The sequence below is a fragment of the Oncorhynchus tshawytscha genome, linkage group LG20, assembly GCF_018296145.1.
Source record: "Oncorhynchus tshawytscha isolate Ot180627B linkage group LG20, Otsh_v2.0, whole genome shotgun sequence".
NCBI lineage: Eukaryota > Metazoa > Chordata > Actinopteri > Salmoniformes > Salmonidae > Oncorhynchus > Oncorhynchus tshawytscha.
The window spans coordinates 40,150,540-40,166,601 of record NC_056448.1 but is presented as its reverse complement, the minus strand read 5'-3'; the positions used below and the strand labels follow the sequence as shown (position 1 = coordinate 40,166,601).

Sequence of the window (16,062 nt, the reverse complement as noted above, 5' to 3'; positions counted from 1 at the left end):
TTTCCTATTCCTGATTACATGTCTGATGAAGACTATGATAATCCATAACACCGAGGTAAAAATATTGAGTTAATGGTGCAGCGTGTCCATAGGCCATGCTCACTGCGGGGGTTATGTAAATGGTGCTCCCAAGGTAGAGGTAAGGGCCTACCGTCATGGTGACCCTGTGGCAATATGGACAGTCTCAACGAAGTTATTGCCTTGTGTGTGGTGATAAAGTATGTACTGATGTTTGAATTCATATGTTCCTTTCCCCTTTCTGAGAATGAATTGCACCATATGAAGGGTTGAAACTCAATGACATTGGAGGTCATTTACAATTGTAATGTAAGAAAGTATTTTCTTTTCCCTCATGTTAATGCTTGTTTAATGGAAATACTGGTAAGTAATGTTCTATTATGTTGAGACTTAGTCTCAAAAGGGAGGAAATGTTGTGGAAAATTACATAATTAGTCATGCTATGTTTTACTGCTTAAAGAATAGTCTCTTGTTATATGCTAGTGTTTTTTCTAACCTGATACAAACGTGTCTTGGTGTGACATAGTCATAAGACTAGGCTTACAGCTAAGAGACGTTTGGGTGCAACCACAGCATGTGAAATCCTGTGGGTTTACTATCAACAGAAAGTCACATGTATGGAACCTTGCAGAAAGGAGTACAATATAGTGTTGTTGTGAATGCAGTTAGACGGTTGAGCCCTCAGGCTATCAACCTTGTGCTATCTTGAGTTTACACAGACAATGCATTACCTTTAACACACTATCTGCTGACTGCCACATATACAGAAAGGGGTTGTATGTACTTCACGGTTCGTGGAGTTTTTCAACTATGCACTGTTGAGTGGGTAGTTGATTCTCCATTTTTGCAAATCTTCTGATAAAGTGTTGTTTGAAAGAATCTGCAGTTTCTCTTCCCTTTGATTAGCTATTCCATGACAGTACGTTATACAACAATAGCAATAGACAAACAACAACACTAAGTCAATAACAAATTTGAAAGACTACAATATATACAATAATTGTATATACAATTGTATTGTTTACCTCAGTCAACACCTGCGGCTCCCATCCATACTCTGTGGAGGCCTGGATGCTGCTGTTGTGTGCAAAGAGAATTACCATAAGGTTGTTCTCCCAACCTTCCTGGTACCAATCGAGGGACTTGCCCATGGCAGTTTTGAGGGTCTGGTTGGTCCATTCACCAAACCTGGAGGAGGGGGTAGGAAAGCGATATCTATTGACAATGTAAGATATTGAAATATGTCTGATTATGTACCATGGAAAAACAAATTGTAAAAAAAAAAAAAATAGAACAAACCATTGGTGACAGAATATAACCTATAACATCCGTACCTTGTTCCAGTGTTCATGACCTCGGTCACTCAAGATAACCTCAGGAGAAGCGTTGGTGTTGAAGATATCCACCATCGCCTTGGAGGTGGCCTCACCAGTCTCGTCCTTGATGGGTATCATACAAAACGAAAATACATTTTTTTGCCCTGTTTGATAAGTTACAGAAGGGAATTTAGAGTTAAGCTCTTCCTTTACTGACCTTAATGGGTATTGCCTTCAGCCACTTGGTAAAGTGATCGGTCACTGTCAGACACCAGCTGTTGCCATTCCTGGATTTTGTGAAGGGTCCGATGAGGTCCACCCCTAACATTTAAAGTGTTTGTGAGAAGATTACTTTATTCTTACCTGTATCTGTGTCATACAGTATGCATATTTTCACATTTGTAAGGATACTGAAAACACACATTTAATAATATTGAACTCTGCTGTGATCGAATGAAGCAACCATTACATAACAACTTATCAAGGCAAAATTTGAATTGGGATACTTACCGATCATGTGCCATGGTGAAACAACTTTTATGGGCTTCAACTCTGGCACCACAAACTCTGTCTTCTCAAATTTCTGGCAGGCTAGACAGGGTTCTGACCTTGAAGACATTGTGTGCTCTCTGATATGACATTCATTGAAATCCTAATAATTTCAGATATAATAGAATACGATTGATAAACAAAAGGTTATTTCACTTGCCCATCTGTCCACCTCCTTGACAATTCCCCATCGGAAGAAGTGTAGGTTGATTTTGGCAATTGTGCGCTGCACTCTGAAAGGGCCAGCATGCATCTGGGTCAGCACAGCCTCCTTCTCCTCCTTAGTAAAAATCCTCCTACTGTGTAGCTTGCCATCCTTCCCTCATAGGTACATATAATTGCCTAACAAGTTGGAAGAGTTGTTGAAATACTCAAGTCGAAGTACATTTGCACGGCTGTCTTTCTGTTTTTGTTTCACTCTTTCTGTCTGTCTTCCACTCTCTTCCTACCTCTCTCTCCCTCTCTCGCTCTGTCTAGCGAAGCCACCTAGTTAAGGGAATTTGGAATTAAATACCATAATTGCTACACCTATCCATTTGATTGATCAGGGTTAACGTATAGCTAGATACCTCAATATGACAGACATGTATAGCTAGCAACATGTAGATAACTAACTAGCTAGATGGAAAATAGTTGTTGAAAAATGGTTGTACATACTGTAGCTAAATCCATCCAGTTATCTAATAGAAGTTAACTGCTTAACGTTACCCTGAATTGTGAATTTCTCTGAATGTTGCACCTCTTGTCGAAATCAGGGGTGCCTTCATAGTACTTACCTGGTTGGAAAGATAAATGAAAATCTCCTCGAGGGATGCCATTGAAGTGCAAGCTACATTCAAACACAAAGCTACAATAACAGTCACAATAGTTAGCTAGCTAACGTTAGCTAAATAAAACTATCTGGCTACCTAGCCAGCTACTGTACCTGGCTAGCTGACTAGGCAGGCTGAGGTAAATAAGTAGAGTAGCTAGCAGCGTTAATCTAAAAACAGCTTAAATGATTTCTTCCTATTTAACAATATTTTCTTATATGGTAAAGAAAGAGTTTTCTCTTTCCAGTTTTTTTTGTCCTCTGAGGCAGCAGAGCAATTCTGAGGTAATAATTTTGCGCGGACTGAGTGAGCGCTTATGAGGTGAAATAGAACTAGAACTGCCTGCGTCCCCCTTCCTTCGCGACCGCTATGAGGAAAAATAGAGCCAAGCAACCAGCATAGCAATGGACGCTTTGGTTCATTACATAATCCGGTAAGAATTTTGCAAGGTCTAGCAACAGCGCCAGCAACAGAAGCTAGAACTCATTGAATCCCATTGTGACGCAGGGGGTAGAGGGGGTGTGGGGGGGGACTTTTTGGCATGGGGACACTATTTGGTATGACAGGGTCCTAAGCAAGACACCTTTTACCATGATTTATGCCATGCTAATGATATCTGAGTGAGTGACTAACAAAGTCAATGGGGGTCCCCGGGCGGTATTGGGCTATGATCACTACAAGTTTAGATAACCAGCTAGACTAACTTACCAATCAAAAAATGTTAGCTGACATTGCTAATTGAGTACCTGTCAGTGACTGACAGATCAAGAGAAAAACTGCTGATGCACAACCAAATTTCAAACGTCCACCTCATATATTCTTTCTACTACTCTATTTCTCAACACTAAGTTGAGACACTGATTGAGTTACTGAAATTATTATTTTACTTGTCGGGCCCCCTAGTGGCCTGGGGCCCTAAGCGACCGCTTATGTCGCTTATGCCTGGAGCCGGCCCTGCAAGTCAATGATACTGATATTAGCATGTCCAAATCATCCTAAAGTATCCAATATTGATTGTGTGATGACATCTCTTATAGATGACATCATTGAGATGTAGATGATTTGGACATGACATTTAGTAATTTGAGTGAACTATCCCTTTAAAACACAATATCACTACACAGTGGGAATTTATCTTCTATATGCATCTAATATGACATCCATATTGCGTCATCACTACGTGGCGACGATGCTGGCATTAAGTGTTCTTGTGTGACAGTTGAACACTCAGAGGCCTCCGTTCTCCAACTCTCATTATGAAGGGAGTTCAGGGAGGATTCTCTTAAAAGTACTTCCTGGGGCAGTGGATTTGGTGTACTGAAATAGTTGTGTCATAACACAGTTGGGTTTAGAACTTCACATGACAGCCTGTGTCACAGTGGGGTTTAGAACTTCACATGACAGACTGTGTCACAGTGGGGTTTAGAACTTCACATGACAGCCTGTGTCACAGTGGGGTTTAGAACTTCACGTCAGGCTGTGTCACAGTGGGGTTTAGAACTTCACATGACAGACTGTGTCACAGTGGGGTTTAGAACTTCACGTCAGGCTGTGTCACAGTGGGGTTTAGAACTTCACATGACAGACTGTGTCACAGTGGGGTTTAGAACTTCACGTCAGGCTGTGTCACAGTGGGGTTTAGAACTTCACATGACAGACTGTGTCACAGTGGGGTTTAGAACTTCACATGACAGACTGTGTCACAGTGGGGTTTAGAACTTCACATGACAGCCTGTGTCACAGTGGGGTTTAGAACTTCACGTCAGGCTGTGTCGGATTCGCTCCCCTCACCCCTTCAATGGCTACCGTTAGCCATATTACAGTTCAGGGCTTACAGTTGGAGAGATTTGAAAGCATCAAGTAAGAGACAACTAATAAGGCATAACAGTGAATCATTTGCATTTTCTACCCAGCTTAGCACGTGGGCTATGACTGAGGTTGAATTAGCCAAAAAATGGTTGAGTGAAATCTCTCATGCGTCTGCACACTCTCTCCTTTTCTCTCTCTCAATATCTTGCTTTTCCCAAGCGCGCTCTCTCTCCCTTCTTATATCTCCCTTCTTCCCTCTCTCTGTTGCTCTCACACTCCCCACTAAGCCTAGCACCAAATCATGAGTATCCCTTTTGAATACCATTCAGCATACTGTTATTCATACTGCTGGCTGTAGCTGAGCAGGGGTTAGGCCTGGTTCAATCCTTGGAAACCATGTGAGTGGATTTTCTAACCAGTCATCTTGGATTGGTCATTGAGCACTATGGGGAAATACAAAACTATTATTGTAAACTCTACACTACATCCTTCTGGGAGTGGAGAGACTTGGGTCTTCCTGAGTGTCTCAGAGTAGGAGTGTTGATCTAGGATCAGTTTTCCTTTTTAGATCATAATAAATTAGATAACATGGTCAGAGGGGATCTGTTCTTAGATCAGCACTCCTACTCTGAGACGCTTTATGAATAAGGGCCCTGGTCTGGATGTGGCATCATGTCAGTGCACCTCAGCTGTGCCCATTTTTAATCCAATGACCCGGCTAATAACCCCTACATGGTTACCGTGGTTACACCCAAGGGTTAAATGGAAGGGGATGAGAGTTCTGTCCCCTGGGAGTCAGCATTCAGAGGGAATTGTGCAGAAATCTCTGTTAAGAGACATCAGATATCTCTGTTAAGAAAACATCAGATATCTCTGTTAAGAAAACATCAGATATCTCTGTTAAGAAAACATCAGATATCTCTGTTAAGAAAACATCAGATATCTCTGTTAAGAGACATCAGATATCTCTGTTAATACTCTCTCCAAAGTGAAACATAAAACTAGGTTTCTGGCAAAAAAAACTTGAAATATCTGGATAAGAATGCATTGGTGGCATTGGCAGGGATTCTTGTTCAGTGCCACTTCAACTATGTGTGCTCTTCCTGGTACAATAAGCCCCCAAGATAATGAAAAACAAACTGCAGACATCTCAGAACTAATTAGTCCGGATTATTCTTAAACTTCCAGAACGTCCTCATAATGACCATTCCCATTCTGAAAGCCTCAGATGGCTCAAAGTGGAGGAGAGAATCTCTCAGATTAGATTGTGTCCTGTCCATAATCCAGTATGATCCCCAGGAACCTACAGTGCTCTCGAATAGTATTCAGACCTCTTGAAACTTTCCACATTTTGTTACGTTACAGCCTTATTCTAAAATGGATTAAAACATCCCCCCCCCTCATCAATCTACACACAATACCCCATAATGACAAAGTGAAAACTGTTTTTTAGAAATGCTTGGAAATGTATAAAAAATAAAATACAAAAATAACTTATTCACATAAGTATTCAGACCCTTTGCTATGAAACTTGAAATTGAGCTCAGGTGCATCCTGTTTCAATTGATCATCCATGAGATGTTTCTACAACTTGGTTGGAGTCCACCTGTGGTAAATTCAATTGATTGGATATGATTTGGAAAAACCTGTCTATATAAGGTCCCACAGTTGACTGTGCATGTCAGAGCAAAAACCAAGCCACGAGGTCGAAGGAATTGTCTGTAGAGCTCCGAGACAGGATTATGTCGAGGTACAGATCTGTGGAAGGGTACAAAAAAAATGTCTGCAGCATTGAAGGTCCCCAAGAACACATTGGCCTCATTCATTCTTAAATGGTAGTTTGGTACCCCCAAGACTATTCCTAGAGCTGGCCGCCCGGCCAAACTGAGCAATCGGGGGAGAAAGGCTTTGGTCAGGGAGTTACCAAGAACCCAATGATCACTCTGACAGATCTCCAGAGTTCCTCTGTGGAGATGGGAAACCCTTCCAGAAGGACAATCATCTCTGCAGCACTCCACCAATCAGGACTTTATGGTAGAGTGGCCAGACTAATGCCACTCCTCAGTAAAAGGCACATGACAGCACACTTGGAGTTTGCCAAAAGGCACCTAAAGACTCTCAGACCATGAGAAACAATATTCACTGGTCTGATTAAACTAATATTGAACTCTTTGGCCTGAATGCCATAGCGTCACCTCTGGAGGAAACCTGACACCATCCCTACGGTGAAGCATGGTGGTGGCAGCATCATGCTGTGGAGATGTTTTTCAGTGGCAGGGACTGGGAGACTAGACAGGATCGAGGGAAAGATGAACAGCGCAAAGTACAGAGAGATCCTTGATGAAAACCTGCTCCATAATGCTCAAAACCTCAGACTGGGGCAAAGGTTCACCGTCTAACAGGACAACGACCCTAAGCCAACACAATGCAGGAGTGGCTTCGGGACAAGTCTCTGAATGTCCTTCAGTGTCCCAGCCAGAACCTTGACCTGAAAATAGCTGTGCAGCAACGCTCCCCATCCAACCTTACAGGGCTTGAGAGGATCTGCAGACAGGAATGGGAGAAACTCCCCAAATATAGGTGTGCCAAGCTTGTAGCGTCATACCCAAGAAGACTTGAGGCTGTAACTGCTGCCAAAGGTGCTTCAACAAAGTACTGAGTAAAGGGTCTGAATAACTATCTTCATTATGGGGTATTGTGTGTAGATTGATGAGGAAAAAAAACTTTTGAAAATATTTTAGAATAAGGTTGTAACCTAACAAAATGTGGAAAAAGTTAAGGGGTCTGAATACTTTCCAAGAGCACTGCAAATAAACACTATGACATAGTTTTGTCCATTAGCCTTGCTATGTAAAGACTGTTGTTCATGAATCATGGAGTATATATCATAATATAATTAAGCAATAAGGCACTGAGGGGGTGTGGCCAATATAGCACGGCTAATAGCTGTTCTTATGCACAACTCATCGCAGATTGCCTTGAAACAGCCCTTAGTCGTAGTATATTGGCCATATACCACAAGCCCCCGAGGTGGCTTATTGCTATTATAAACTGGTTACCAACATAACAGTAAATGTTTTGTCATGCCTTTGATATACCACGGCTGTCAGCCAATCATCATTCAGGGCTGGAACCACAGTTTATAATAATAAGTCATATAAATGGTTAATACATTCTCATATGCATTGTGTCTATCAAGCATCTAATAATGCTTGTATCAGCTGTTTATAATCACACCAAATAAAGTTTCACTCAGTTAGTCTATAAGCGGGCTTTCAGTGTAACAGGTTGGTCCATTAACTGACCACAGGCAGCTGTGCTGCTCTAGACCAAACTAGACCACAGTACGGTGTACATTTTAGGACCCCCTCAGCCTCAAGTCTCACACCGGTCTCAGATTTCAGTCCTGTACTGAAGAAGCAGAGTGTATGTGAGGAGGGCTACAATCAATAGATTTAAATATTAAGCCCCTCCTCTGGACTGCCGTTTGCTTCTGTTCTGTCCCTTTTTGTTGTTGTTTAAATATCATCCAGTTTAGTGATGCAAGCATATAGACCCATTGAGAAAGAGCAAACCTTTCCCTTGGTCTTCCTACAGTGCAGTAGTAACCTCTGAGGAACTATAACCGGTTGTGATAAAATAGGCCTAGGGGTAAGCTTGCATGAAGTACCATATGCATCTTCTGTGTTGTGTTAAGATAATATTGAATTAGTTAAAACGGAAGTGCTGTTCATGGAACATTTAACACGTTTGACATAGTTAGCTGGTTGTCTTGGTTGAGAGCTAGCTATGTTGGCTACTAGCTAACGCTGGAGGGTTGTGGTTTGTGGTTTACATCGCGTTGTTCCATTTTAAAATGAATAACAGCTAAATAACATTACCTTACATCAAATGAACTATCTAATATAAGCAAATTATCTAGCCAATATTAGCTGCTTAGCATAGCCTACTGTTCTAGATAGACAGCTACCAGAAAGCTAGCTATGCCAACTTCTCAACCAAGACATAGCAAACGAGCTAACCACCTTTTTACTAGCTTATGATTTGTGAAACCACAATATAGGCCTTCTAAAGACATTCTGAAGACTCCATTAAGACTTTATAAGCTAAAATGTTTGACTGAAGTGCGACGGAGAAGAGTTAGGCTATAATGCATATTCAACCATTCAACTCTACTTTAGTCAGTGTTCACCACACATTGTGTAACTATTCTCTCTCTGTAAACACAGACTGTGTGTTGTAAGGACATCTCCCCTGCTGTCGGAACTATACTATGCGACTGTAGCAGCTATCGATCCACACTATGCTTCAGGGTCCCAATGTGAGGGAAGAATATGGAGTTTCATGCCATGCACTGCTTCCCATTGTTTCCACTTAAGCCTCAGTGCACAAAACGGTTGCCTTCGGCCACTGAGGTGGAAGCCATGTTCAGCCAAGCTAACCAATGACTCATCACACCGTTTATTGGAATTTCTTCCGTTGTTTGCCTTTTAAACAGGGTGTACTGTATTTGACAGGATGTACAACAACACCCTATTACGGATACAAAGGGTTAGACATCCAACTGCCATGACACACCTGGTGAAGAAAACAGAGAAGGAAATAGTTGACTCACCAGTCCTGCACACAACCGAAGGACTCCTCGTTGGTGATGTCATACATCAGGATGAAGCCCATAGCTCCTCTGTAGTATGCTGTGGTAATGGTCCGGTATCGCTCCTGACCCGCTGTGTCCTACAGACAGAGATGGACATACATCTTTCAGATAAAACTGTCAGTTTCAACATAGACAGCCAGACAGTCTAGTTAACTGGGGTAAAGATAGGCAGACATACACACATGCACCCAGACAGACAGACAGACAGACAGACAGACAGACAGACAGACAGACAGACAGACAGACAGACAGACAGACAGACAGACAGACAGACAGACAAGCACCCAGACAGACAGACAGACAGACAGTCAGACAGACAGAGACAGACAGACAAGCAGCCAGACAGACAGACAGAGACAGACAGACAGGGCCTCTCGGGCGATATCACTCCTTGACGACCTAATTGTTAAGCATGGTGAATCAACACAATCTGTGAATTTGTATTATAAAGTAGCAGTGGTAGAGAATAGGTGACCATCCTAAACAAGTGGTACGAACAACATCGCTAACTGTCTGAATGCGGCTTATTATCATCAATAATCCATTGAGAGATTGAACGCCACATAATTCAGACCAGAGATACAGCACTGCCTGATACACATCTACAACTCAGAGTAAAAAACAATCACTTCATCCCCGACAGTCAGCTGCTCTTTCACTTTGCTTAATGACTACCGTACGCACCGATAACAACCTCAGCCTTTAATTGAGCAACAGAGAGAGAAAGAGAGAGAAAAAGGGCCACTTCCTGTGCAGTGTATAGGATGCGTCCCAAATGGCAGCCTATTCCCAACAATGCAGTAGTATCTAACAATTCACAACAATACACACAAATCCAAAAGTAAAAGAATGACGGCGTGGAAATGACTAAAATACAGTAGAATAGAATATATACGTATGAAATGAGTAAAGCAAATAGCTATAGCCCAGTCCAGTGTTTCCACAATCACTATCACTATCACACCCGGACTGCTGGGTTTGCTTCCACGCTTCCGTGCCTCTGTTGCCATGGTAACTGGGCATCTGGGAAGTGGTGGTTGGACGGCCGGAGGAGAGGGGAGGTGGACAAGGGTGACAACAGAGGAGAGGAGGGCAGGGGTGGACGTGGGGTCCTTGCTATCCGGGTTCCTTGGGAACATCCCTACCCCATTGAAGTAAAAATGTAAAATAGTTAAGGATCGGGTGAAGGTTAGGGTAAGGATCTGGGTTCATTTTAGGGTTGGGGTAGGGACATCCCAATGTTCCCAGATGGCTGGATTACAGGCGTTGGGAGACCAATAGGAGCACATCACTGTCTGAGGCAATTACAGACCACGTCCATCAACATAGAGAACAGTGGGGAGAGGTGGGGTTCTACTAAACATAAGCTTCACAATAGGTTATTTGCTAATGTTAATCACTTAGGACTTTTTACGTGTAGGAGAGACACTGGACTGGCTGGAATTCAGGGCAACCTCCATGTGAATCATGCTAAATCTAAAAAGCCATTTGTGTGTTCTAACTCTGCATGTCTGCTAAGTTGAGGCCTATACTAGCTACAACCCAAATATACACGGGATCTTAAAGTGAATTCCTAAGCTTTCTGCCCCTCATAAGGACAAAGACTGTTCACGGAACTGGTATTTTTTCCTCTGTGACATTGGCAGACATACTGTGCAAGAGCAATGTCAATTCAACCCGCAGGACCCTTATTCAGTTGAGAAAAGTCCCCGTGGCATTCTCTTTCCTACAGTATCAAGTCACTCGAAAACTCCCCACTGAAGCAGAGTTAAAGGTCATAAATTGTTTTTATGTCTAAATACAGAATTCTAAAAGGGAATTTAAGCATATTTAGATACAAAAACAAAAATATGTGTGATCATTTTCTACTTCCAACTTTTCTGAGATGGATCAATCAAACATCATATTTGGCTCAGTGTTAAATATGTTATTATTTTATACACCTTTATACAGCCTAAGCCTACAAACACTAATTTCCATACAATATGAACATGTCATTACGGTATTAACCATAAGCAATAGACTTCTATTGAGACGAGATTTCTCTCGTCTCAAACCCTCTCAATCCATATTCTTCTCAACCCATCTCTCTCAAATCTGACATGTCATCGTTTCAATCCCAATTTACCTGCAACTAAAACAAACACCACCACTGTTGCTAAGCACTCATTGGTGTTTTTATTGAAGTGTCCTCTCATCAAAAAATATATATTGAGTGGAGCAGACGACACAAAACCCCTCAACGACGGGTTCAACCAATCAGTCTAGCAGAAGAAGCCTGCTAGACCACGGCACTGGACCATGACTACGTGGTCATTTTGCCTTCCGTTGCTGAGCTGCGGCTTAACTCAGTTTGAAGACCACCGAGCTCTTATCAGACTGTGGCAGCGAGGATATGCTAGGCTAAACACACAGAGAGAGAGAGAGAGAGAGAGAGAGGTGCACATGTACATGCACACACACTCAGTCATCATGCACATAAAGTGTATAAACAAGCACACTGTTAATCACTTGCCCTCATTTGACTCAAACTTGCATACAGACAGGCACACACACACACACAGTATTGTATTGCCATCATTGTGGGGACCAAATAATCGATTCCCATCCTAAATCCTTTTTCCTTAACCCCTTACCCTAAATCTGACCCTAACCCTTAACCTGACCATAACCCCTAACCCTAAAACTATACCAAACCCTAACTCCTAACCTTAACCCTAAACCTCACTGTAATGCCTAACCCTAACCTTAATTGTAACCCTAAACCTAACATAGCATTTCACCTCGTGTGGACCGGCAATTTTTCCTTGTTTCACTATCCTTGTTAGGACTTCTGGTACCCACAAGGATATTTAAACAAACACACACACAAGCACCTCCCCCCTCACACCCACAAATCCCAGACAAACCTCAACTAAGATGCAATCAGACATGACCCCCTGCTCTGTCATAACTGAACCAACTCTTCAAACCTGGCTAGCTGTTCTACACTAAACGCCTGTGGCAAGTCTCAGGTCTGTGTTTGCACAAAGCATGCAACATGAAACAACATAACTGTCCAAATACACTGCTCTAATTACTGCAAACAGAGGAAGCCTGATATGACAGTAGAGTACAGTACTACAATCACACGGTGAGCCAGTCTGGAGAGTGGAAAATCAAGTCTGTCTGACAGGGAATATATGAGAGAGAGAGCTAGAGAGAGAGAATTTAAGGAAAGCTTTGATTATGTACAGACAGACTTATGTACAGTGAGTATAGCTTTGCTATTGAGAATGGCCGCTGTAGGCAGACCTGACTCTCAAGAGAAGACAGGCTATGTGCACACTACCCACAAAATGAAGTGGAAACTAAGCTGCACTTCTTAACCTCCTGCCAAATGTATGACCATATTAGAGACACATATTTCTCTCAGATTAAACAGATCCACAAATGATTCGAAAACAAATCCAACTTTGATAAACTCCCATTCTGTTTCTGTGGTTTTTGGGAAGGAAAGGGGGTTTTGGGAAGCAGAGGTGGGATCTCTCTCTCTCGCCCCCAAACTTCCCAACCAACCTCACCATCTCTCTCTCTCTCCCCCCCCCCATTCCTAACCAACCTCCCCATCTCTCTCTTTTCTCTCTTCCCCCTTCCCAGCCACCCCCCTCACTTCCCAACCAACCTCACCATCTCTCTCTCTCCCCTCCCCCATTCCTAACCAACCTCCCCATCTCTCTCTCTTTCTCTCTTCCCCCTTCCCAGCCACCCCCCTCCTCCTATCTCGTGTTACATGCGTTGTGTTTTGTGGACATCACTGGACAGATGTTGCTCTCTGGTTTTGTGATTAAACAAAACCAATATTTACCCTATATCGGTCTGCTAATACAGCACTAGTAAAGGCCCAGTGTACTACTTTTGTGAAAAATATTCACATTTTTCAGGGGGTGCTGCAGCACCCTCAACAGCCGTCCTTCCTGTGGCTATGCTTTCAAAATAATGAACAAGGAAAGTTTGAATGGGGAAGAGAGAGAGCTATAATATTACTACAGATGTTAGATATGGAATTATTATACAAGTATGTGCCAAATTCCTGTTTTTTTTATAAGATTTTATATATTATAAATAATACAAAACATACAAATGACATCATCATGCAAACATCACATCTGCCCAGACCCACTAGTCCCCACCCCTATCCCCAGCACCCTTATCACCTTCTGCCACATGACCTCAAACTGCACCATTTTGTTTCTCTCCGTAGCCAACGCTCTTTCAATTTCTTGATAACAAAGAATTTGACCTTTCCATTGTGTGAACAACGGAGGATTGGCTGATTTCCAGTTATTGAGAATATGTTTTTTAAGATAATTGATGAGATGAGCATTGTCCAGCCCATTGGGTATCTCACTGCACCCTCATACAGTATGTCATATCTTGAAATATACAGACAGACAAACTAGAAGTACATTTACATTGTAATACTTCTGACATCCATCTTTCAAACTCCGCCTAGAATTTGTAATTTTAGAATTTTGTAAAATTCCCAGAAGGCTTGAATTATGGAGTCATTAGATGTTTTACACTTCAAACATGAATCTGCCATTGTGCTGTAGAATTTGTGAATTTTGTCTCTTGTATAATAAATTCTATACAGTAATTTATACTGGATTAAGAGTACATTTTTGTTACCTGTAATCTCATTAGTTATGTTCAACATTCCTTCCATCTTGTGCCAATATCAATTATTTTTTAATCTTGGTTCCAATAAATCAAAATCAAATCAAATCAAATTTATTTATATAGCCCTTCGTACATCAGCTGATATCTCAAAGTGCTGTACAGAAACCCAGCCTAAAACCCCAAACAGCAAGCAATGCAGGTGTAGAAGCACGGTGGCTAGGAAAAACTCCCTAGAAACTCCCTAGAAAACTCCCTAAATAATAATAATAAAAATGTGTATAGGCTCTTTGCAAGGTTTTCTATAGTTTATCTATCATATGAACATCCTTTGGTGACTCAAATAGGATTCCCTCAAGATTACTCTGATGTTCAAAAGATTTCAAATTAACATTGTGTGATATAAAACTTTTAAATTGGATGTATTTGAAAATACCTACATTGGTCAGTCCAAAATTGTTTTTTAAAGCTGTCATGGAAATAAATGTATTTCCTATTACCAAGTCATTTACAGATTCTATGCCTTCAGTTTTCCATGTGGGCCAATTTATCTGTGAATTCTAAAAAGCTATCCAAGGATTGTTCCATAAGGTTCTGTTTCTAGGGAGTGAAATTGGTTCTTGCAAAATATACGTTTCATTTTCTTCCATATTGTTATTAGTGTTCTTAACTATTAAGTTGTTAATGTTCTTAACTTTATACTTTAAAAATAGACATGAGCATGCGCATCTTCAATATGTACCCATTGTTCCTCTTTAGTGCATTTAATAACTAGCCCTATGTAGCAAGTAAAAGGGTAGGGAGTTGATACAATTCCAAGTCTGGAAGGTTAAAATCGATCAAATGTATTTATAAAGCCCTTTTTACATCAGCAGATGTCACAAAGTGCTTATACAGAAACCCTGGCTAAAACCCCAAACAGCAAGCAATGCAGATGTAGAAGCACGGTGGCTAGGAAAAAAATCCCTAGGAAGAAACCTAGAGACGAACCAGGCTCTGAGGGGTGGCCAGTCCTCTTCTGGCTGTGCCGTGTGAAGATTATAAGAGTACATGACCATTTAAGACCAGATTGTTCTTCAAAATGTTCAAACGTTCCTAGATGACCAGCAGAGTCAAATAATAATCACAGTGGTTGTAGAGGGTCCAACAGGTCAGTACCTAAATGTCACTTGGCTTTTCATAGCCAAGCATTCAGAGGTCGAAACAGCAGGTGCGGTAGAGAGAGTCGAAAACAGCAAGTCCGGGTAAACAGGTCAGGGTTCCCTAGCCGCAGGCAGAACAGTTGAAACTGGAGCAGCAGCAAGACCAGGTGGACTGGGGACAGCCAAGAGTCATCAGGCAAGGTAGTCCGGAGGCATGATCCTAGGGCTTAGGTCCTCCGGGAGGGAAGGGAGAGAGAGAGAATTACAGTGAGCATACTTAGTCACACAGGACACCAGATAAGACAGGAGAATTACACCAGATACAACAGGCTGACCCTAACCCCCCCGGCACATAGACTATTGAGGCATAGATACTGGAAGCTGAGACGGGGGTGGGTCAGGGGACACTGTGGCCCGTCCGACAATACCTCCGGACAGGACCAACCAGACAGGATATAACCCCACCCACTTTGCCAAATCACAGCCCCCACACCACTAGAGGGATATCCGCAGACCACCAACTTACTACCTTGAGACAAAGCAGAGTATAGCCCACGAAGATCTCCTTCACCGCACGAGCCTGAGGGGGCGCAAAACCGGACAGGAAGATCACATCTGTGACTCAACCCACTCAAGTGATGCACCCCTTCTGGGGACGGCATGGAAGAGCACTAGTAAAACCAGTGACTCAGCCCCTATAATAGAGGCAGAGGCAGAGAATCCCAGTGGAGAGAGGGGAGCCGGCCAGGCAGAGACAGCAAGGGCAGTTTGTCGCTTCAGTGCCTTGCCATTCATCTTCACACCCCTGGGCCAGACTACACTCAATCATAAGACCTACTGAAGAGAGGAGTCTTCAGTACAGACATAAAGGTTGAGTCTGTGTCTCTCACTTGGATAGTCAGATCATTCCATAAAAATTGAGCTCTATTAGAAATTCCAGGGACAGTAAGGAGGCCTGCGTCTTGTGACCGTAGCGTATGTGTAGGTTTGAAATCAGCCCTAGCGTTAACAGGAAGCCAATGTAGAGGCTAGCACTGGAGTGTGCTATGTTTTGGTTCTAGTCAGGATTCTAGCAGCCGTGTTTAGCACTAACTGAAGTT

General features: G+C 42.3%; 1 protein-coding gene across 1 annotated transcript in view; it reads right to left on the bottom strand.

Annotated features, from left to right (window-relative positions):
• LOC112246754 (ras-related protein Rab-3C) overlaps positions 1-16,062 on the bottom strand; it is an 84,683-nt gene that overhangs the window by 21,599 nt on the left and 47,022 nt on the right. The window contains exon 3 of the mRNA XM_042302644.1: positions 9,120-9,238. Within this exon, the coding sequence (XP_042158578.1) occupies positions 9,120-9,238 (119 nt within the window). The remainder of the gene's footprint in view (positions 1-9,119; positions 9,239-16,062) is intronic.